At 41.4% G+C, this 24,483-nt stretch overlaps 1 protein-coding gene and 1 long non-coding RNA gene across 3 annotated transcripts; one reads left to right on the plus strand and one right to left on the minus strand.

The window, feature by feature from the left end:
• Positions 1-1,261: 1,261 nt before the first annotated feature.
• On the minus strand, positions 1,262-15,008 carry LOC138830187 (uncharacterized). 2 transcript variants are annotated; one of them, XR_011372907.1, is made up of 3 exons: positions 14,767-15,008; positions 11,574-11,657; positions 1,262-1,307 (listed from the first exon to the last, which is right to left on the minus strand). It is a non-coding gene; the product is annotated as an uncharacterized lncRNA (long non-coding RNA). The 2 variants fall into 2 exon arrangements; XR_011372906.1 differs by having other exon boundaries at positions 1,298-1,382.
• On the plus strand, positions 7,052-24,483 carry Gatm (glycine amidinotransferase). Its single transcript, XM_070026641.1, has 9 exons — positions 7,052-7,166; positions 8,808-9,026; positions 14,821-15,016; positions 16,344-16,534; positions 18,471-18,608; positions 18,757-18,921; positions 20,209-20,272; positions 21,455-21,571; positions 23,435-24,483. Exons 1-9 carry the CDS (start codon positions 7,098-7,100, stop codon positions 23,545-23,547), a joined length of 1,272 nt encoding a protein of 423 aa, XP_069882742.1. The 5' UTR covers positions 7,052-7,097; the 3' UTR covers positions 23,548-24,483.

Consider the following 24,483-nt stretch of genomic DNA (forward strand, 5'->3'; position numbering starts at 1 on the left):
AGTCTACTTCCTAACAAGCTCCTTGTTTATTCTGATGTGATTTGTGGATGCCACTTAGGAGACCTTGGAATGAACACCCGTGGCTCCCCTGTGACAGATGCTGTACTGCAAGTAGAAAAGGTAAAGGTAAAACTACTTCACCCACTCTCATTAAACTATATGAAGTCTTTAACTATGAGAAGACATCACTTCCTTAATTTTGTCTTTTTTTTTTTTTTTTTGCCAGTCGTGGCGCCTGAACTCTGGACCTAGGCTCTGTCCCTCAGTTCTTCACCTCAAGGCTAGTGCTCTACCACTTAAGTCACAACGCCACTTCTGGCTTTTTTTCTGCTTATGTGGTGCTAAGGAATCAAACCCAGGGCCTCATGCATGCAAGGCAAGCACTCTACCACTGGGCCACCTTCTGAGCTCCTCTTAATTTTGTCTTATGGGGTATTAAGCCATAGAAATTTGGATTGGAATAAACCTAAGAGATTATCTAATGAAACCATCATCCCTGTTATAAACTTCAGTGAAATTATGCTTATTTTTCCCAGAAAAATTAAATTGTGTATTCTGTTCACAAACATACAGGCATCTGATTCATCTTAGAAAGGCAGCCATAAAATGGAAGATTACATATTAAAAATATATTTTAAGGTTAAGAAAATTTTCTTTAGTTATCATTACACCTTATTGATATGAAAGTTGTGGTAGTCTCTAAAGAGTTTTGTTTTTGATGGTTGTGGGGTTCAAGCAAGCATTCTACTATTTAAGCCACACCCACAGTTCTTTTGACTTATTTTTCAGTAAGATCTTGTACTTTTTGCTTGTGCCAGCCTCAGACTTGAAAGTTCCTATATTCCCACCTACTCCTTCCACTGTTGGTAGAATTACTGATATATATAATTATATCTACTTTATATGTTGAGATGGGTCTCAGCATCTTCTTACCCTTATAGAGATTTTTCTCCTTTAAATTCATATTCCATAGCTCCCAGAAGCTGCTGCCTTATAATGCAAATTGAACTTTTAGTTTGTTAAACTAAAATTTCCTCAAATAAATGGGAGAAGACCAAAATCTCCCTTAAAAATAGTTCACTGCCTCCAAGTTGGTCTTAATGACTCACTTCCAAGGAATACTTGAAATGGAGGGGACCCACTAACTTTGCAGCAGAGAAACTCTGGCAAAAATTGTCATAACCAAGTGATCAGGGTCACTGTCACCAGTGATATGAAGTCATATGCCTCCCCATATAATGTGATAAAGCAGATAATTTACCTCTGTGATATGTTCTTTCCAAAAAGTCCATTGCACCAGTCTAATCCTGTCAATATAAGACAAACCCAACTTGAAGGACAAGCATAAAGTATGTGACTTGTAGTTCTTAACAGTCAATGTCCTGAAACACAGAAAGTAAAGTCAGCTTTCAGGTTGGCTAAATTATATTTTCCCTACTAAGTTAACATGGTGTGATACTCTCTGAGAACAGAAGGGCTCAGGTAAGACCTCACAACAAAATGTGGTATGGTACCCTAGATTAAATCCTGGAAGAGAGAAAAGCACTTTGATGGGAAATTGATAAGAGCCAAATACAAGTCTAGAGTTTCCTTAATAATAATTTTCAGTGCTGTTTCCTTAGTTTGGGAGAATGTACCAGTATCCTGTAAGATAGTAACATTGAGGGAGATATAGTTTGATGAGTACACAGAACTCTTTGTACTCTTTGTATCTCTTCTGCTAATCCTAACACTGTAATAGAAAATAAAACTCCCCACGAACTCTTGAAAGTTTAAAAGTATGGATAGGCCTTTTACAAGTTTGTTTATTTTACTTTTGGCTTCCACAAACTCAGAAGGAAGACCAGAGCAAAAGGCCAACTTGTGATCTCCCTCCACTTCTTGGGGGGTCTATAGCACCATTTTGCTAAGCTTGGCAGTTAAAGGTTTACAGATTTGAATTCTAAGAGTGTAAGATCAAAGTCCATTTACTTGCACTCATTTAACTCCTCCGTGTGTGTGTGTGTGTGTGTGTGTGTGTGAGTGTGTGTGTGTGTGTGTGTGCGTGCACAAGTCCTGGATCTTGAACTCAGGGCCTGAGCATTTGTCCTTTAGCTTTTTCACTCAAAGCTAGAAGTCTGCCAAATGAGACTTGCCTCCATTTCCAGTTTTTTGCTCATTAATGGAGATAAGTATCTCATAGACTTTTCTATCAAGGCTGGCTTTGACTCACCATCCTTAGATCTCAGTCTCCTGAGTTGCTAGGATTACAGGTGTGAGCCACCAGCCCCTGGTTTTCATCTAATTCTTGAAAAGAGAATTAAAGTAGGGATTCATATCAGCAGTGCTTGATGGATTGGGATGATTAATTTAACCTTCCTAGGCTTTAGTTATCCTGTCTGCAAAATGAGGACCCTTCTGTTACTAAAATTCTGTACATGATGTCTCTCCCAAATATTTTAAATATTGTTTTTAAAGTATCATAGGTGGAGAAAGAGAGCTTTCTCTTTTAGGATGTTGCCCAAGACAAGCAGGAGTATTAACAGGGTATAGAACACAGGCTCATGCTACTTCTCCATTTCCCCAGATCCTTGCCAGCAACAAGTGAGATAGACAAGAATGAGAAAGCAAGCAGAGGCTGCGCAAGCTGGGCACAGCGCACAACAGAGAGAGCCAGGCATAGGGCCTTCCCACGCTAATCTTCCCTCCTCCCCTGTCCAGTGTGGGCTTGAGGGGAACCAGCTGGCTGTGGGAGGTTTTCTCCCACAGCGTCTGCATTTTTCTTGGAGCAGAGCTGCAGGGAAAAATATTTGGGACAACAGGATTCTTTCTAAGCAGACACATGATCCATTGCTAGAAAAGAAAAGATAGCGTTTAGGTTTTGATTGTAAATGTAAGAATGTCTCATACAGAAAAGTGCACACAATACAGAAAACTGAAAAGAAGGTAAAGATTGCCTATTACATTTCTACCCAAAGATAGATAGTATTATTAACCTTTTGATGAATTTCTTTCCGTGACTTTATATGCATACACATGCAACATGATTGAGACTACTGTATGTATAATTTCATATCCTGTCCATTTTCTCTTAATTGCATAAGAATTATTCTGTGCTGGCTGGGAATGTGGCTTAGTGGTAGAGGGCTTACTTAGCATGCATGAAGCCCTGGGTTCAATTCCTCAGCACCACATAAACAAAAAAAAAGCCAGAAGTGGTGCTGTGGCTCAAGTGATAGTGGTAGAGTACTAGCCTTGAGGGAACAAAAGCTCAGGGACAGTGCCCAGGCCCTAGTTCAAGCCCCAGGCCAGACAAAAATAATTATCCCAGGTTATTTTTAATTCCTTATAAGCATGTTTCTTTTTAGCCACATGTCCCCTCCTATGCTGTAGTTTATTTAGTCTAGATCCAAATCCATTCACTTAAGAAATATTCATTAAGGGCTGGGAAGTTGGCTCAGTGGTAGAGCGCTTGCCTTGCATGCCTGAGGCCCTGGGTTTGATTCCTCAGCACCACATAAGCAAAAAGCCGGAAGTGGAGCTGTAGCTCAAGTGGTAGAGCGCTAGCCTTGAGCTGAAGAGCTGAGGGATAGCGTCCAGGCCTAGAGTTCAGGCCCCATAACTGGACCCCAAAAAAAAAAAAAGAAAAAGAAATATTCATTAAGAAAGTTGTATTCATTGGGGCTAGGAAGTTGGCTCAGTGGTAGAGTACTTGCCTTGCATGCCTGAGGCCCTGGGTTTGATTTCTCAGCACCACATAAGCAAAAAGAAAAAAGTTGGAAGTGGCACTGTGGCTTAAGTGGTAGAGTGCTAGCCTTGAGCTGAAGAGCTGAGGACAGCGCCCAGGCCCAGAGTTCAGGCCCCACGAATGGACCCCCCCCCCCCCATAAACAAAACAAAACAAAACAAAACAAGAAAGTTGTATTCACTCGAGTCAAATGCTGTATGTGTTGTAACTTCCTTAACCGTTCTCTAATGGTTGGTCATGCAACCTATTCATTTAATAACATTTAACAGAAATCTAGATAGGAAGCAAAAATAAAAAATCAGCTTGAAGAAAACCATTGAAAAGATACTAGGATGGGAGTTTGGGCTGTGAGCACTACATGAAGGAGAAATTCTTGCCATCTTTGACATTGCAGATATTTCCCACAAAACCCACGATAGTTTATGATCAAGGCATCTTGACATTATATAATGTAATGATGGTGAGTGACTAACTTCCTTATCATTTCTGGATTTGGACAATGTGCTTTCTTGACTTTTGGGTGCTGTCTAGATCTGGCCATCACTCTTAGCTAGTTTGACCAGTGCTATTGGCTGTTGGGTTAAGAAAGTGAAATGCCAGATTAAGAACATGAGACAGCTTTTTCAGCAAAGTGTAGAACTATGTTAGCACCTACCAAAAGTCTTAATGTGAGCCAGAAGTGGAGTGAATATGTGGTTTATTTTTAGAACCCATGGATCAAAGCCTTTTGGAATATCCTTCCTGATGCCCTCCTTTCTTTCACTACAATGCAGAGCAAACAGCTAAACCTATGGTAACATATCTTTTCTTGTTTCTGTAGTTTTCAGCAGAGTCTAAGCCATTCCTCAGGTTTTGTACAATGTTTTGGTCTTTATCTCCTCAGCATTCAGCTGTAGCTGACCTACTTAAATTCAGTTAATCAAAGACTCATTACTGTGCAATCTTTATGGGTACAGGGTTACCCTAAGAAGGACATTTTGCTCCTGAAACAAACACTTATGTGATAAATTTTTGTTCACCAGTGGTTTGTTTGTTTGTTTTGATTTTTATCTCAGGATACATACCTTGTCATTTCTTGGTTGGAACCATAGAGACTTGGGCATATCCTCTAAGTAACTGTGATTATGGAGAAATTAAAAAGCAAAATCTTCCCTATTCTTTGTTTATCCTCCCTTATACTAACCACACTATGCTAATGATGCCTTTAAATTAATCTACAAGGGTATACTACTGTTGGATTTGAACATGCACAATCATTAAGTCGAGACCACTAAAATCCTAGTTGGGGCGATCAAAGTTATTGGTATTATTTATTGCCAATAGGGGAGGGGAATGGAGGGGATGAGGAGGGGTTTCCCACTCTATTCCACCTCTGAAGAAGGTAGCAACTGAAGACCAGGTCACTACTGAGGGTTGCTATCCAATGTTTTCAGAGGTGGCCCATTATTACACAATCAAGTGTGATTTTTGAAGAAGAGAGAAAGAGAAGGGAAAAAAGGTTGGGAAGGTGCTCTGATTTGCTTTCATAACAGTAGGACTGGTTTGGGTAGGTCCACACATTTCCTGCTGAATTCCAAGAATTAAGGGTATGGCTCTATGCCTATAATAAGAGCTTTTCTTTGTGTAAAACCTAATTATACCCTAGCTTTATGTTTTACCACACACTCCTATTTCTTTCATCTGCAAAACTGAAATAGTGTCTTTAATCGGTAACAGATGGATGGCCTCAGATCTGAGACAGAAAATGGTCCAGGGCAAAGTCAAGTATTTTGAGTAATTACCATCCTTTAAAATTTCTTCGCTGAGGATCATGCCTCTAACCACCCTAAGTATACCATGAGAATCAGACCCTCGAGCTGGCTGCATTTTGCTGTTGGGAAATAGATACTTTTTTTAAATTTTGCTAAAGTTCAAAGATTTCCCACAGCCTTCACTAGAAATATGAACCTTCATTAGAAAGGTCAAAGGATCCTCTTCCAAAATATACAGCATCTTTGTATCAGCAAAGGTATGAACCTAGACTTATAGGCTCCCTTCATTTGGGGCCTTCCTATTATACAGTAGTGACATATTGCCCCAGATTCATGTCATTCTTAGCACATACCAGGTTCTGCGTTGTGCAATTTCTCTTTTTGGTCCCTGGACAACTCCATGTGCCAGGAACAATAAATGCAATTGCTCCTTCTCACTTTGCAAATAAGAAGGCAGCAATAACTCAAGAAGACTCAGTCATTTCTTTTCGTCATGCTATCCTGCTCAGCTGGTGCCTTCCCTTAACGAATGCTGAGAAAACAAGTCGGAAACACCAGAATTTAAAATATAACTCACTGAAAACGAACAGTTGCACATTTATGTAAGTATAAAGATGAAAAACTCCATGGTGGTTGCATGTCTACAATCCCAGAACTTGAGGCTGAGGCAGGAGGATCAATGGTGAAGCAGACTCAAAGAAGAGAAGAGAAGAGGAGAGGAGAGGAGAGGAGAGAAAAGAAGAGAAGGAAGAGAGAGAAAAAAAGAGAAAGAAAGTAAAGAGGAAGAAAGAGGGAGGGAAGGAGTAAGGGAGGGAGAAGGGAAGAAAGAGAGAAGGAGGGGGAGGGAGGGAGAGAAGAGGGAGGGAAAGAAGAATCTAAAGTGTTAGATCGAATTCTCTAACTTTGCTTTTACACATCCGAATTCACGAAGACTGGAGTACCAGGGATTACTTTTCTAACAAAAGCACCCTAATCACGTTGAAACAGACATTTCTGTAGACTGCCTTATTTCTGACTCTGTTTTCTGGGTTTCTCCTCAGAGGCTCACAGCCAAAGGCCATTTGACATGGCAAGTGTTCCCGCGTGGCCCCTGGGGAGCAGGCGACCCGAGTGCCTGGCTTAGCCCCCTCCTGTCTCAACCCTTGAATCTAATCGTGAGACCGTCTGGTCTGCAGACCGTTCCATCCGCCGCCAGGGGCGGATTCACAGCAACGTGGGGATTTCAACCCAAGGCTCCATTCGCTCTCGGCACATGCAGGTTCCCAAATCGGTATTTAGAAGGATGTGAGCAGACGGCACGAACGGTACTTGGTCCAATGTCACATCTTCCTCCCCGGAGACCCCAGGGGGCAGCCCGAGACTGGGAGACAGTGACCCGGCCTGGGGTCCCAACCCCTGTTCCTGACAGCCAATGGGCCCCGGGGGCGCGGGGGGCGGGGCCCTGCCGGTGGGCGGGACAGCACCCCCCACCGAGGGTACATAAGGAAAGTGGTGGGCGGGGCCCGGCGTCGCGCTCCGCTCCGGCCCAGCAGCAGCAGCAGCAGCAGCAGCAGCAGCAGCCGCAGCAGCGCGGGGAGAACCGGGGACAGTTCCGCTGGCGGAGCAGCCGGGCCGGGACGATGCTGAGGGTGCGGTGCCTGCGCGGGGGGAGCCGCGGCGCCGAAGCGGTGCACTACATCGGGTCTCGGGTGCGTGATCTCCTCCGCCACACACGCGCGCGCACACACGCACACGCAGATCGGGCCTGGCGGAGACCCAGCCAGAGCTTCATGCGGGACGCGTCCCCGTCCGGTCCCCCCCCCCCCCCAGGAAGCTCAGCCTCAGGAGGCTTCCTTCGCTCGCTACCAGGAACTTGGAGCTCCCCCCGCACCCCCCCCGCACCTCCCCGGGGCTCCGAGCTTCCCGCCCCCCGCCCCTGGGCCGGGAGGTGGGGAACCACCAGGGATCCTGGGGGGAGGCGCTGCTGGGGCTCGGTGATTTGCACCGGGTGAAGAGTTGAGGAGCTGGCGGGGCGGATGGATGGGGAGCAGGCCGGGGCGGGGGGGTGTGGCTGGGGCCCGGGGCCGCCCAGGTGGAGTGAGTTCCTCCAGACTTCCCGCGCTGCCCGGCGCTCCCTCTTTCCCCCTCGGGCTGTCGGTACTTGGCGGCTGACCCTCCACCCTCCCCGGCCCCCCGACAGGAATAGCTCCCGGCGGTTTGGCTCCCCAGCAACTGGTTGTGGAACAGCTGTCGCCCTCCCTCCTGCTTTGGTCTCCACCCTGTGACTCTCCTGCCCACCCCCCACCCCCACCCCACTCCTTTTTGTCGGTCCTGGGGCTTGAACTCAGGGCCTGGGCGCTGTCCCTGAGCCTCTCCGGGTTCAAGGCGAGCGTTCTAGCGCGCACAGCACCACGTCCCGCTTTGCGGGGTGGTTTATTGGAGATAAGGGTCTCAAGGGCTTTCCTGCCCCGGGCTGGCTTCGAACCCCGTGATCCTCAGATCTCAGCCTCCTGAGTAGCTAGGGTGACAGGCGTGAGCCACTGGCTCCTCCTGACCTCTTTTAACAGGATTTTTTTTTTTGGGGGGGGGCGCAGGAGGGTAGGAATGTTACCAGTGGTTGGGGAACTCTTTCTGCTGTAGATCTTACATGCCCTGGTTTGGGGTTTGGGTTTTTAAGTTTAAATGTGTGCCTGGGTCAATCGTTGTTTTAGGTAAGGAACTGGGTCATCTGTAAGAAGGTGCAGCTGACAGTTGGTCAGCCTCAGAACCCAAGTGCCAAAGAATGTGAAGTGGATGGAGGGGGAACAAATGGCTTAATGCTGATTATTCTGAAAGATAAGGCCCTGAATATGTTTCCACATTGTTATCTGCAGGGGAAAGGACGGTGGTTGTAGATTCTGAAAGGGAAAGGAGGCTCTCTCCACCAGCTGGTGGTGGCTGGGAGTGTTGGGACAATTACCTGGAAGGAGAGACCATGGTCTGTGGAAGAGTTCAAGAGTCACTGGAAGCCAGTCTGCTGCGATATTCATGGAAGAGTGTGGCAGCTAGGGACAAAACCTTCAAAGCTTTTTTTTTCTTTAAGTTTTAGTGATTAGCCCAAGAGATAAAAGAAATTCTGCACACAAAGGCGGAAGTAAAAAAGAAATCACCCATAATGCTTTTATACCCATGTACTATTAACATCTTGGTTTTCTAACCCTTAAAGGATTTGAAATATTTGCATTACACTGTGGTCTTGGTTGTTTTTTGTTTTGTCTTGTTTTGTACCATTTTGCCCCATATCCATTTCTTCTTACCCCCGTGGATGGGACTGAGCTACACAGTAATCTTTTCATTATTGTCCTTCAAAGCTTGGACGAACCTTAACAGGATGGGTGCAGCGAACTTTCCAGAGCACCCAGGCAGCTCCAGCTTCCTCCCAGAATTCCTGTGCAGCTGACGACAAGGCCACTGACCCTCTGCCCAAAGACTGCCCTGTCTCCTCCTACAACGAATGGGACCCCTTAGAGGAAGTGATAGTGGGCAGAGCCGAAAATGCCTGTGTACCACCATTCACCGTGGAGGTGAAGGTAAAGCAAGGGTGTACCTGTGTCTAGAGGCGGGTCCTGTCCTCCTTCTAGCATATTGGCTTCTACCACCTTCCTTCTCTGAAAACTGCCCTCACTTTAGCAGGGGTTAATTTTACTTACTATCTCTGTGGTATTTGACATTATCTACATATATCCCTTCCCTCTTCAAACCCCACTTGGATTCTGTGAGATCCTACCTGACTCATCAGGTTAGTTTATTCCCTGTTTTCAAACTCAAATTTGATCATGTTACTCACTGTGATCCCATCATCCCCTCTGCTTTGCCAAGGCCTCCATAGATGTGAATAAAGTCCTCATTGTATTCATGATTCTGCATAAGCTATCTCTTATATCTTCATTTTTCCAGGAACATTCCCCCACCCACATTTTAATATTGATATTAGAGATATATAAGTATGGCAGGTTAGTAGTTTCTCATTCCTGTTTAAGTTGTTCTCTCTACTAAATTTCCAGCCTGATTTTCACCAGACTTTGTCAGACAAACATATAAGCAGCCAAGAAACCCTAACAAGCTCCATGCCTTCGTTCTCATGTGTTTCTCCCACCTGTTTTCCTGAACCCCCTTATATATAGTTTAAGCCTAGCCCTACTTAGTTCCAAAGCATTCCCAAAGCTTCCCTAAAAACAACTAACATCTCCCTCTAAAAAGAAGAAGAATTTCTAGTATTCTTTATCTGTATAGTATTCTGTATCCAGTATACAATCCTAATGGCCAGGACTCCTATGGACTTCTAGTCATACAGTATGTCACATAAGGGACCTTTCCATATTGAAGACAAAGCCTACAGCCCATTGTTAATAGGTTACAAATGAATTATCAATATATGTACGTTCTTTATGAGTATCTGCACTTCATTTGAATGCAGAGGATATAAGTTCTGTAGAAGCATTATTACCATCATTCAAAGAATTGTCTACCGTGTAACACAATTCTATAGGTTTCAAAACCAAAGAACTACCAGGTGATGGTGGCTCATGCCTGTAATCCTAGCTACTCGGAAGGCTGAGATTGAGGATTGCAATTTGAAGCCAGCTTGGGACAGGAAAGCCTGTGAGACTCCTATCTCCAATAAACTACCAAAATGCCAGAAATGAAGCTGTGGCATAAGTGGTAGAGTGCTAGCATTGAGCACCCAGGCCTAGTTCAAGACCCCAGGACAGGCACCAAAAAAAAAAAAAAAGAACTTCCTATCTATTTTGAGAAATATGTTGCCTACATAGATACAAGCAACCAACTGAAAGGCAGTTCAAATGCAAGGAGAGCTAAGAATAGAGCAGTGACCAAGTGTGGATAGTTAAGGAAATCTGGAAGAAAATGATTCTTACGACTTGGACAACAGGATAATATAGAAAACTTATAAGTAATTATTCTGAAACCAACCTTTGAGTCTCATATTTGAAATTTGATGAACAGATTAATTTACTGCCATCCCCATCTTTTTTTTTTTTTCTGTCGTTCATGGGGCTTGAACTCTGGGCCTGGACACTGTCCCTCAGCTCTTCAGCTCAAGGCAAGCACTCTACCACTTGAGCCACAGCACCACTGCTAGTTTTCTGGTGGTTTATTGGAGATAAGAGTTTCACAGACTTTCCTGCCCAGGTTGGCTTTGAACTGCAATCCTCAGATCTCAGCCTCCTGAGTACCTAGGATTACAGGTGTGAGCCACCAGTACCCAGATCATCCCCATCTTTTTTTTTTTTTTTGTAAGTCCTGGGGCTTGGGTGCTGTCCTTGTGCTCTTCAGCTCAAGACGAGCACTCTACTGCTTGAGCCACAGCGCCACTTCAGGTTTTCTAGTGATTTATTGGAGATAAGTCTCTCAGACTTTCCTGCCCCGGCTGGCTTTGAACCGAGATACTCAGATCTCAGCCTCCTGAGTAGCTATGATTACAGGCGTGAGCCACTGGCACTGGGCCCATCCCATCTTTTAAAAAGGCTTTTTTTTTTTTTTTTTTTCCGTACTGGGGTATGAACTCAGAACCTCATATTTTGTTCTGCGGGCATTCTGCTGAGCCATGCCTCCTGCCCTTTTCCACAGTGGTGATATTTGAGATAGGGTCTTGTTTCCTTCCCAGATGGGCACTCGAATGGTGATCCACTCATGTTACACTGCATGTCATAGCTAGCATGACAAGCATGTGCTACCTCACCCAGCTTCTCCCATTGAGATGGAGCCTTCCTGCTTTTTCTGCCTCAGGTCTGGACTGGAACCACAATCTTCCTCTATCTCAGCCTCCCACAAAACTAGGATTACAGGCATGTACTACTGTACTGAGTTATGACTTGAGAAGAGGTCTCACAAACTTTTCTGCTCAGTCTGGCCTTGACCCACAATCCTCCCATTCTCACTCTCCCAAATAGCTAGAATTACAGAACAAACCATTGTTTTTTTGTTTTGTTTTGGGTTGTTTTTTTTTTAAAGAAGTCAACTCATCTCCTAGCCATTCTGAATGATTTTAAAGTTAAAATTCAAGCAACAGTGTATCATTGTTACTTATCTTTAAAATGATCGATTTTTTTCCATACCATGTGGTCTTCAGAAATCAAATTTCTCAGATGGTATTTTGAGTTGTCGCTTGACTTATGACTTGACTTTGCAGCTTCATGGGCCTGTAGAAAGTAGAATATCAGGGGCTAGGAAGGTGGCTCAGTGGTAGAGTGCTTGCCTTGCATGCAGGAGGCCCTGGGTTCAATTCCTCAGCACCACTTAAGCAGAAAAAGCCAGAAGTGGTGCTGTGGCTCAAGTGGTAGACTTGACCTGAAGAGCTCAGGGACAGCACCTAGGCCCAGAGTGCAGGCCCCATGACTAACTATTTAAAAAAAAAAAAGTAGTACATCATGCTTAAGTTAGGAGATGGGAACTGAATTAGGTATTTGATAAAAATCTGATAGCTAGTCTAGATTTACCAGCTATTTGACCTTGTACAGAAATTTTACAAACTTCTAGGCCCCAGTAAAGTGGAGAAACTGAGAAGTTTGGTAAATTCAGAGGCTTTCTAAGTACTTAACAAGATTAAATTTGGAGGTTAAAAAAAAGCATATATGTTGAGTATTTGCAAGAAAAAAGCTAAAATTTAATGGATCCATTTTGTCAGTTACATTATAAAGGAACATTGGGGAGCCAGGTGTCAGTGGCTCACGCAGGTAATCTTAGCTACTTAGGGGGCTAAGACTACTACCTTCAATTAGCCACCAAAAAAATAGAAATGAAGTTGTGGCTTAAGTGATATTCACCACTAGCCTTGATCACAAAAGCTCAAGGATAGCACCCAGGCCCTGAGTTCAAGCCCCGGGATTTGCATTTTTTAAAAAAAGTATATTGGGGTATAATGGCTGTAGAAACACTGGCAATTTGTTGGAAGATATGAGCATGAGAGAAATTCAGATTTTTATGCTCAAGGCTAGTGCTAGACTACTTGAGCCACAGTGCCACTTCCGGTTTTTTTTTCTGAGTGGTTATTGGAGATAAGAGTCTCACAGGGACTTCCCTGTCTGAGCTGGCTTTGAACCACATCCTCAGATCTCAGCTTCCTGAGTAGCTAGGATTACAGGCGTGAGCCACCAGCACCCGGCTATGGGAGCACAATTTTATTTTATTTTGTTTTTTTGGTCATGGGGCTTGAACTCTAGGCCTGGGTGCTGTCCCTCAGCTTTTCAGATCAAGGCAAGCATTCTATCACTTGAGCCACAGCACCACTTCCCGTTTTCTGGTGGTTAATTGGAGATAAGAGTCTCATGGACTTTCCTGCCTGGGCTGGCTTTGAACCTCCATCCTCAGATCTCTTGAGTAGCTTGTTTACAGGCATGAACCACCAGCGCCTGGCAGAAGCACAATTTTTAAAAGCTAACTGGCCTTTTATTTTTAAAACATCCTTGCTTTTGGTTTTGCTTTAATCTGTTAAAAAATAATAAAGCCCATTATAAAGAATCTTTCTATAAAAATTAAGCTTAAGGGTTAATAAAATACAAAGTAATTGCTAGATAAATAAGTAATGTTTCTATATTGATTTTTATTAGCTTTCCAAAAACAGATAAAAATTCATTTGGTGAACCACATAGAGGATTTTAGGCTCTAGAGGACTGTAAAGTTCCCAGGAATGCAATAACATCACTGCAACATATTAATAAAAACATCATATGCTCAACAAGTGTTCATTATCTTGCAGATACTTGGTAAATGATTGCTAACTCATTTAGCAAGGTTATAAAGGAAGTATAATCAATTTCTAACTATCTTTTGGAAAATATAATTTGCCCTGATCATTTGGACTTTGTCCAACCTTTGACAAATTATAACTCACACTTGTTCAAATAGCTTTTTTTCTCCAAGGAAAGTTTATTTAACATATACCAAGGCAAACTTTACACAAATAGTCACACAGGACACTTTGGAACTAGCCTGGTAAGACAATACAACTGTGTGACTGCTATAATTCAGTGTCCAGTTTTCAAAGGCTTCTTGTCCCTCAGCGGATTGTAGGAGATGTGCCTGGCATGTGAAGGAGGAAGTGGTGAATGGATGAGTACTACCAAGATGTGTCCAAAAGGAATATAAAGTCACTATTATCCTCCCTTTCTAGTTGCTGCTGCAGAAATCGCTAGGGCTGGAACACTTGAGTGCTTCATTTGTTTTGTTTTGTCTTTTGAAAGAGTGATCTAGCCTTTAAAATATTAGAATGTTTAATACTGATAAAATATTTTTTGGGTCAGAAACTAGGTCTGCCATAGATCTTCAAAAGTAAGTAAATGAGTTAATGATTCTGAACAGGGGTCAGCAAGGATTCAGGTTTGTGGAACATGGATCTATGTGGCAAATATTCAACTCTGCTCTGCCACTGCTATGTAAAAGTAGCCATAAGGCAATGTGGAAACAAATGAGCATGCCTGTGTTCCCATGAAACTAGTCACAAAAAGGTACTGAGCCAGATTTAGCCTGTAAACCTTAGTTTACTAATCGCCCCCTCCTTTTTTTTGGCATATAACTTCCGAGAATTTTCCACAAGCTAAGTTTTTCTTCAGCTACTAAATTACTGTGAATTCATTTTCTTCTATGACCAAAGAGCCTGAAGTGACATGATAGCATATAGAATCTGGAAAGTAAAGAAGTATAGGTGGTATGAGTACTACAGGGAATTTGACAGGAAAGTAAGGACAAAGCTTGACTTGAATGTTTCCAGGTGCAAACTCTCTCTAGTGAACAGGAAAGTCAATAATGGGTTTCTGAGAAAAGCAAAGGTTTTGTTTTTAAGAGAAACTATGTCTCTAATCTTAACAGGGGCAATATACTTTCCTTTGTCACAAAATATCTTGGGGTGCTGTTTTCCAGACAGAATTCTGGGGTGCATTGATAGCCTTTTTTTTCCAGTTAGTATAGGGTATTTTTATTCTCTATATTGTGTGGGTTTTTTTCTCATGCTGAATTCCACTGAGACTTTCTAACAGGAGTGCCTGTGTCCTGTTTTGTCTGTGAATCATGGCCAAGAGGATTCCAAGCCTGTCTGGAGACAGACATGCTATTAGTGGTTGGGCATGAGATCTGAGACAGAAGGATCAGAAAGGCCTTAAAATATTAAGATAATTTAGAGTTCTTCTTTCAGCACATATTGAATGTTTGTCTAGAGAGCCAGAGTGTGCTGCTAGGGATCAACAATGAACAAAACATGGTTCTAGTCTCAATTCCATTATGTTATACAAAGAGTTGCACCAGCTATGAACTTACCTTAAGTTGTCTGTTTCTTCTGTAATTATTTCATTGACTTTCTTCTGCTTCTAGGCCAACACATATGAAAAGTACTGGCCATTTTATCAGAAGTATGGGGGGAATTCTTTTCCCAAAGATCATTTGAGAAAGGCTGTGGCTGAAATTGAAGAAATGTGCAATATTTTAAAAATGGAAGGAGTGACAGTGAGAAGACCTGACCCCATCGACTGGTCCCTGAAGTATAAAACTCCAGATTTTGAATCTACAGGTAAGTGCTTCCAGAAAGCTAATGTAGCCAAGCACTAGGTAGCACACTCCTGCAATCCTAGCTACTCAAGAGTCTGAGATCTAAGGATTGTGGTTCAAAGCTAGCCCCAGCAGAGATTCTTATCTCCAATAAATTACTCAGAAAAAGCTAGATGTGCACTGTGGCTCAAGTGGTAGAGCTCTAGCCTTGAGCAAAAAGAGGCTCAGAGACACTACCCAGACCCTGAGTTCAAGCCCCAGACTGACAAAAAGAAAAAAAGAAAAGAAAGAAAGCTAATCTGTAAGTGACTTGACTTTCTCTTTCTTAAACATGTAGGGAGAAAGCTCTCAGAAAGCCTTCATTGTAACTTTGGTAGAAAGAAGCAGTCTTTCATAACATCATGATAATCTCTCTACATAACAGCAATGAATTTCATCTAGTTTCCCTTAAGAACAGAAATTTAAAGAAATATAAACATTACCATTTTCTTTTTTTTTCTTTTTTTTGGTCTGGTCGTGGGGCCTAAACTCTGGGCCTGGGCACTGTCCCTCAGCTCTTCAGCTCAAGGTTAGCACACTACCACTTGAGCCATAGCACCACTTCCGGCTTTTTTTTCCTGCTTATGTGGTGCTGAGGAATTGAACCCAGGGCCTCATGCATGCAAGGCAAGCGCTCTACCACTGAGCCACCTTCTCAGCCCCCACCATTTTCTTTTTAACTAACACTGTTACACAGCTAGTTGTGTGCTTTAGTTCTATAACTTATAGTTACAGAATTATCCTTTATTTTGTGATATTGGTAGTCTTGAAGAATTTTATTTATACAAGAAAGTAACCTACAAATGGAGCAAGCTTGTGGTTGAGGATCTCTTTGAACAGCCAGTTTTTTGCCTTTTTTCCCCCTTTTCCTCTTTTGCTTGTCTTCCTCACCCTTGTACAGAACTTTGTTAGAAAGTATTAATTGAATAAAGTAATGGGCTTCATTATATGTCCATATATGTGTAATGTCTCCAAACATATTCAGCATATCTATGTCCTTTTCCCCTTCTATAGCTCTAATAAATCCCCCTTTTATGTTTTTTCCCCTTAAATTCCACATTTGAGAGAAAACTGCTCACTTAACACAAAGATCTCCAGTTTCATCCATTTTCCTGCAAACAACAAAATTTCATTCTTCTTTAGGGTGGGCTAAAACTCCATTGTGTATACATATTATTCTACATATATATATATATATACATATTAGTAATTATTTTTACCTAAGAGTTAGAACACATTATACATACTGTTCTATTTTGGAAATGTGTTGTATAGAGATGGTTGTGGAATTTTTCCTTTTGGTCTGACAGGTTTATACAGTGCGATGCCACGAGACATCCTGATGGTTGTGGGAAATGAGATTATTGAGGCTCCCATGGCATGGCGTGCACGCTTCTTTGAGTACCGTGCGTACAGATCAATTATCAAAGACTACTTCCATCGTGGCGCCAAGTGGACAACAGCTCCTAAACCTACAATGGCTGATGAGCTCTATGATCAGGTTAAGTCTCTAATTATAGGCTAGCTTATTAATAATTTCTAAATAATCGACCAAGAGTAAGAAATTCTCTGATCCTGTTTAAATATTGAACATACCAGAAAGTGAGAGCATCACCTACTTTAAAAAAAAAAAGTGAAGCCGGGCGCTGGTGGCTCACGCCTGTAATCCTAGCTATTCAGGAGGCTGAGATCTGAGGATTGCCGTTCAAAGCCAGCCCGGGCAGGGAGACCGTGAGACTCCTATCTCCAATAAACCACCAGAAAACCGGAAGTGGCACTGTAGCTCAAGTGGTAGAGCGCTCGCCTTGAGCTGAAGAGCTGAGGGACAGCGCCCAAGCCCAGAGTTCAAGCCCTACGACCGACAAAAAAAAAAAAAAAAAAAAAGTGATTGTGGTACAATGAAAACAAGAGTAAGTGATCTTGTGATAACTGTTAGTAGTAATTATAGCTAACATTTATTTGTTGCTTACCTTGTACTGAATCCTGGGCTTAGCTATTTCTTTGCATTGTCAATCATGTTTTGTTCTTTAGAACAATCCTAAGAGAGAGAGGAGTTATCATTTCATTACAGGGAGAAGTTCTCCTGGGGTACTCTTTTATTTGTAGAAGTCAGAAAAGTCCCTAGGCTTAAGTCCTCTTCTAGAAAAAGAACCTGACCTACTGGCAGATTCACAGTAAAACCAGACAGTTATCCCTCCTTATCTACAAACATCCGTAGGTTCAACCAACTTCAAACAAACATCTTAAAAATACTGTCTATACTGAACACGTACAGACTTTCTTTTTGTCATTATTCCCTAAACAACAGAGCAGCCTATCTTTTACATGCATTTAAATTGTTAGGTAGTATAAGTAATCTAGAGATGATTTAAAGGAAGATATGAATAGATTATATGCAAATGCTCTATCATTTTATATGAACACCCATGGTTTTTGGGATCTGTCAGGGGTTCTGGAACCATTCCCCCCTGCAGACAAAATAGGTGATTTTATGTTCCTTATTAAATCATTTACTATTTGATTACTTGCAGAAAAAAATTAAATCAAAATTTTTTTCTAAGGGTTTAAAGACAGAATTAATGAATTAATTCTACCACATCCAAATTTAGCAAGGAAGCATGGTATTTCATTTATGGTATCAGTTAGGCTTAGGTCCAAATTCCTTTTCTAAAAGAACAGAATTACGTCATCTGGTTGGCTGTCAGTATTATAGATAGTTACATGGATGTATGCATGGGTCATAAAATATTTTCAGAGTAGGAAGTGGAGCTATGGCTCAAGCGGTAGAGAGCTTGCCTTGAGCTGAAGAGTACAGTGAGAGCGCCCAGGCCCAGAGTTCAAGCCCCACGACTGACCAAAAAAAAAAAAAGATATAAAATATTTTCAGAGTCAGAGTCAATTACTACCCTGTACCACTTGTTTCTAAGTATCAGAAGATTTCTTTTCTTTTCTTTTCTTTTTTTTTTTTTTTTTTTTTTTTTGGTCATGGGGCTTGAACTCTGGGCCTGGGCACTGTCCCTCAGCTCTTCAGCTCAATACAAGTACTCTACCACTTGAGCCACAGCGCCACTTCCAGTTTTCTGAGTGGTTTGCTGCAGAGAAGAGTCTCACAGACTTTTCCTGCCCGGGCTGGCTTTGAACTGTGATCTTCAGATCTCAGCCTCCTGAGCAGCTAGGATTACAGGTGTGAGCCACCAGTGCCTGGTGTATCAGAAGATTTCTGTAATGCCTAGTTTTTTTTTGTTGAGGTGGTGGTGGTAATTGTTTGTTGTTTTGATTTATCAAAACCTTTCTCCTATGCATGCTTTAGTCTAGAACTGTATAGGTATTTGGGGAAATGATGATACAGAGCTAATCTTTTTTTTTTAATGTATATCCTGTTAACAAACGTCTCATGAAACTAATGTATTATGTGTGTTCATTCTTCTTCCAATTAGGATTATCCTATCCATTCTGTGGAAGACAGACACAAATTGGCTGCTCAGGGAAAATTTGTGACGACTGAGTTTGAGCCATGCTTTGATGCTGCTGACTTCATTCGAGCTGGAAGAGATATTTTTGCACAGAGAAGCCAGGTTGATAAAGACTGGCTCTGAAATTTCACACTAAATTATTTTTATTTCCTTTATTTCTATAGTAAAATATTTCAGTCCTATATATTTTTAGTTTCCTAAACCTAGAACTAAATCTTTATAAATTACATTGTCTTCCTTTTATTTTCAGGTTACAAATTACCTGGGCATTGAGTGGATGCGTAGGCATCTTGCTCCAGATTACAGAGTACATATCGTCTCCTTTAAGGACCCCAACCCAATGCATATTGATGCCACCTTCAACATCATCGGGCCTGGTCTTGTGCTTTCCAACCCTGATCGACCTTGCCACCAGGTAAGAGCTCTTAGGACACTGAAAAAGCAATAGAGTCTAGCAACTTTACATACTTCCAAGGCTCCAAGTGACAAATTTGGCATTAATCAACAGCATTTTTATTTTTTTTTATTTTTTATTTGTCGGCCGTGAGGCTTGAACTCAGGGCTTGGGCGCTATCCCTCAGCTCTTCAGCTAAAGGCAAGCACTCTACCACCTGAGCCACAGTGCCGCTTCCCGTTTTCTAGTGGTTTATTGGAGATAAGAGTCTCACGGACTTTCCTGCCTGGGCTGGCTTTGAACTGTGATCCTCAGATCTCAGCCTCCTGAGTAGTTAGGATTACAGGCATGTGCCACCAGCGCCCAGCTTAATCAACAGCATTATGGTCAGACATTATATCACTTATGGCATGTTTAAGATGTCTACTCAGAAATACACATTTCTGCTGGGTGCCAGTGGCTCACGCCTGTAATCCTAGCTACTCAGGAGGCTGAGATCTGAGGATTCCTAGGATTGGCAAGGGGAAAAAAAGAGTATATAATTTGCAATATCAGTTTTTACTTGGTGTGAACTTGGTGTGACTTTTACATGGTGTGACAGTTCATTTCTGTCCCTTATTTCCAGATCTGGTGGCCAAGTTTATTATTCACTAAATTTTAATATATTTAATTAATATACAAGTGGGTTATGTGGTATGGACATTGAGATGGCTGACTTATAGCTAACTGATGACAATATGGTTCTTTGAAAACATATGTCTAACATTTATATTTCTTCTGCAGCCACAAAATGATTGACTATGAAGTTGATGGATTTGATGTAGTCATATTTTTGTTTTCATATAATTAGTTAAACATTTTCATTTTCTTTAACAAAGGTGTTCTTAAGGAAAGTACGTTTGGAATTTTAAAACTTTGAAACCAGAGAAAAGCTTTAATATTACTTGTACTTTGTAATTTTAATATGGAGTTTCTCTGTACATTTTAAACTAATATTTGAACAAAATCATACAAATATTTAACAAATTACAAATTTAACAAATTCCCTATGTGGGCAGTTGAGATGATACCTTACCAAAAAGTATTATTAATGACAGGAATTCTGGGCAGGGTCATGTACAGCTGTAATCCCAGTTACTAGGAGGCTAAGGGAGAAGAATTTTGAAATCAAGGTTAATTAGGCTATTATGATAAGATTCTGTCTTTAAAAAAAAAAGAAAGAAAAGAGGGGAAATAAGGCTATCAGAGACTAAGAATAAGAATAAGAAGTAGACATTTAAGCCTTTTGGGGTTATTTTGGTCTTACAGATTGATCTTTTCAAGAAAGCTGGATGGACCATAGTTACTCCACCAATACCGGTCATCCCAGATGGTATGTCTGCTTATATTTATTTGTTTGTTTGTTTGTTTGTTTGTCGGTCATGGGGCTTGAACTCTGAGCCTGGGTGCTATCCCTCAGTTCTTCAGCTCAAGGTGAGTGCTCTACCACTTGAGTCACAGCGCCACTTCTGGTTTTCTGAATGGTTTATTGGAGATTGTCTCATGGAGTTTCCTGCCTGGGCTGGCTTTGAACCGAGTTCCTCAGATCTCAGTCTCTTGAGTAGCTAGGATTACAGGTGTGAGCCACTGAAGCCTGGCAATCTGCTTATATTTATACTATAACGAAGTAAATACTTCAGTGACCAAGGATCCTTCATCTATATAGAGCTGCCCAAATTTTAGCAATATGGAGAATTTAGCTGGGTGCCAGTGGCTCACACCTGTAATCCTAGCTACTCAGGAGGCTGAGATCTGAGGATCATGGTTCAAAGCCAGGAAAGTCTGTGAGACTCTTATCTCCAATTAACTATTAGAAAACTGAAAGTGACACGTGGTTCAAGTGGTAGAACACTAGCCTTGAGCTGAAGAGCTCAGGGAGAGTGCCCAGGCCCAGAGTTCAAGCTCCCTGACCAACAAATTTTTTTTAATTTAAAAAATTAAATACATATATATATAATGAGAGTGAGGGAAAGGGAGAGAGAAATAATTTAGTGACTGTATTTTCCTAAAATGTAGTAAAGGGGTGGCTGTGAATATGAGAATAAGGCTGGGTCTTGTGTTTGCAACGTTTCCTGCCATAGAAAATAGAAGTGAGGGCTGGGAAGGTGGCTCAGTGGTAGAGTGCTCGCCTTGCATGCTTGAGGCCTTGGGTTCGATTCTTCAGCACCACATAAGCAAAAAGAAAAAAGCCGGAAGTGGCACTGTGGCTCAAGTGGTAGAGCACTAGCCTTGAGCTGAATTGCTGAGGGACAGTGCCCAAGCCCAGAGTTCAGGCCCCACGCCTGGACCCAAAAAAAAAAAAAGAGAGTTCACATCCAGCCTAGGTGACAAAGAATTGATAAATAAATGACTAAAACATCCTAGGCTACACAGGGTTGATAAATGAATGAATGAAGTTTTTCACAAAGGAAGTGCACCAGGGAAAGAATTAAGCTTTAATATCTTTCACCTATAAATTATTGGCTCTAAGCAAAATTGGCACCAGACATGTTTGAGCAGTTGTTGCTATTTTCAGATCACCCACTCTGGATGTCATCCAAATGGCTTTCCATGAATGTCTTAATGCTAGATGAAAAACGTGTTATGGTGGATGCCAATGAAGTCCCAATCCAAAAGATGTTTGAGAAGCTGGGTATGTAGAATAAATGCAGCTTTTGTCAAATGTGAGTGTTGAATAAGAGACTGAAATTGAAAGTCACGTGTATGGTTTATCAAATTTAATTTCTGTTCCTCTTAGAGGTACTTAACTAATACTTTGTAAGTGGCCAGTATTTTGACTTTGTTTTCAACAAGAAGTTGGAGCTTGGAGGGACAACAGCAGTGGTATTCACTAGACACTACAATGAAAATGAACCATACATGTCATGGGTGGAAATGAGAGGGAAAATCTGGGAAAAAGCAAAGGAAGGGGTGACACTGTCCAAAAAGAAACATACTCATGGCCAGGTGCTGGTGGCTCATGCCTGGAATCCTCGCTACTCAGGAGGCTGAGATCTGAGGACTGCAGTTTAAAACCAGCCCAGGCAGGAAAGTCAGTGAGACTCTTATTTCCAATTGACCACCACAGAAGTGGGGCTGTGGCTCAAGTGGTAGAGCACTAGCCTTGAGCTAAAGAGCTCAGGGACAGCATCCAGACCCAGAGTACAAGCCCCACAACCTACCAAAAAAAAAAAAGTACTCATTATCTGACTTATGTAACTGTAATCCCTCTGCACATGACCTTTATAATAACAAATTTTAAAAAAGAAGAAGTTGAAGCTTGTCAGGCACTGATGGCTCACACCTATAATACTAGCTACTCATCAGGCTGAGATCTGAAGATACTGGCTCAAAGCTAGACTGGGCAGGAAACTCTGTGAGACTTTCATCTCCAATTAAGCACCAATTAAGCTGGAAGTGAAGCTGTGGCTGAAGTGGTAGAGAGCTATCCTTGATCACAAAAGCTCAGGGACAGTACCCAGGCCCTGAGTTTAAGCCCCAGGCCTGGCACAAAAAAAAAGTTGGATCTATATCTGAAGCCACTGGAATTCTCCCTTAGTGATAAGTTTATCAGTTTTCTATGACTACTAGTTGCCTGATCCATCTATGGAATTATTTCTTTGCATATACATTGGTGAGTCCTTCCTCAAATAAGAAATTATTAAGACTTAAAAGTAAATGCATGTATTAAAAGGCTTATGAGAGTACAACTAGACAGAACAATGCAGACAGACATCATCTTTTTAAAGTACTACTTTAACTAATACAATTGCCTCTTTCCCTAAGTACTTCTAGTTAAATAGACCTGTACATTCTAGACTTATTGTGGTACCAGATTAAACTAGTTCTCCAACTAGCTTTGACACATGTAACCAGCTTTGATACTAAACTACCGATTTTGGTCCATTGTTTCCTTAAGATGTCCTGGCAAAGTTAATCTGTATCAGATAAAAATCCCCTTAGATGTTACTATGTAAAGCCAATGTTCAAGTTGGCTAAATTATACTTTCCCTACTAAATTAACAGGGTAAAATTAGAAATACTCTGACAAAATCTAATTGTAAAACAAGACCTTAGCATTATAATATTTTTTTTGGTCGTGGGTCTTGAATTCTAGGCCTGGGTGCTTTTCAGCTCAAAGCTAGCACTCTACCACTTGAGCCACAGTGCCACTTAAAACAAGTATCTTGAAATTTTAGTGCTTGATTATTTTTTAATGTGTGGTGGGCAAATCTACTTATCTAGTCTGTTGGCTTGTGAATAGTCAGTAGAACAAAATTTTAGGGTCTCTGTTAACTTTCATGTGAAGATTTTACATTAGCAGTGAGATAGATTAAATGAAAATGGAACTGTTGAAAAAAAGAAGAAGAAAGCTAAACATACAGGGTTGAGCTATCTTGAAAGGTTAGAACTACAGGCTAACTACAGGATTCCATGAAATCTTCAGGCTTATTCTCTTTGGGAGAGAAACTGTATGTTAGCCTACCTAAATGATCTTGTCTCTCTTTCTATCCAGGCATCAGTACCATTAAGGTTAACATTCGTAACGCCAATTCCCTGGGAGGAGGCTTCCATTGCTGGACCTGCGATGTCCGCCGCCGAGGTGCCCTTCAGTCCTACTTTGACTGAGTAGGCCTGGTGGGGCTTGAGACATGGCCTCAGAAATACCTGAAGAAGCTTAGGGGCAAGGTTCATTCTCCCACTTTAAAAACTGCATGAATTGTAGTGCTTTAAACAATCATATCCTTAACAGGGGTCTCAAGCCTGGTTTACTTTTATTACTTTTCTTTGACATAAGGAAAATAACTTCTACTACGTTTTCCTTTCTTCTAAAGTTAGTTACTACTTGTCTTCAAGTATAAAAATTGGGCGAATGTGTACCAAGACAAAACTTAGTCACTTGGATAACTTGGCCACTAATATTTAACCATCTACCTCTGTTTTTTTAATTTTCTTTCCAAAAGGCAGCTTGAAATGTTGGTCCTAATCTTAATCTTTTTTTCCTTTTTGATAGACTCATGAATGTTTGTATGACTTCTTTTTTTTTCTAAATGAGAGAAAGACTTGGAAAGGTACAGATCCTAAATAGAGCCAAACAACTCTCTTTTTCTGAAGAAGAATTTGGGAAGTTCTTAATTTTTTGTTTTTAAAACAATAACCTAGACTATGCAAACATTAAAGTGGATTTTCCATGAATATTAACATTCTCATCTCAGCAGTTATGATATGTGCTACTAAAACCCATGTCATACAACTTACCTCATTTCAAGTGAAGTATTTTTATCTTGATCTTTTCCTCTTTCCAAAATTTTTCACAACTATTTAGTATACTAGGAGATAGCTATCAATTCCCACCCCTGAATTTTAATGCTCAATATCTAATAGGTACATTGCATCTTTAGCAATCTAAGATCTGTTTACATATGTGCAAATTATTTAAAGCATAGATTTAAAAGCATTTTTTAAAGCTAATGGTGGTAAAAAAAAAACCTATATGCAATGTGAAGTAATTTTAATGTTGGATACTATACATGTATTTTTATTCTAATAAACTTTTGTGCTTCA

This window comes from Dipodomys merriami, unplaced genomic scaffold (genome assembly GCF_024711535.1).
Source record: "Dipodomys merriami isolate MVZ:Mamm:240054 unplaced genomic scaffold, mDipMer1.0.p SCAF_185, whole genome shotgun sequence".
NCBI classification, from domain to species: Eukaryota; Metazoa; Chordata; class Mammalia; order Rodentia; family Heteromyidae; genus Dipodomys; species Dipodomys merriami.

What these genes read in the sequence shown, in the direction of transcription:
- Gatm (XM_070026641.1), top strand. Translation starts at nt 7,098, where the DNA reads ATGCTGAGGGTGCGGTGCCTGCGCGGGGGGAGCCGCGGCGCCGAAGCG. An exon ending in TCCAGATTTTGAATCTACAG is followed by an intron (nt 15,017 to 16,343) that starts GTAAGTGCTTCC and finishes TTGGTCTGACAG; the next exon opens with GTTTATACAGTGCGATGCCA. An exon ending in AAAGATGTTTGAGAAGCTGG is followed by an intron (nt 21,572 to 23,434) that starts GTATGTAGAATA and finishes CTTTCTATCCAG; the next exon opens with GCATCAGTACCATTAAGGTT.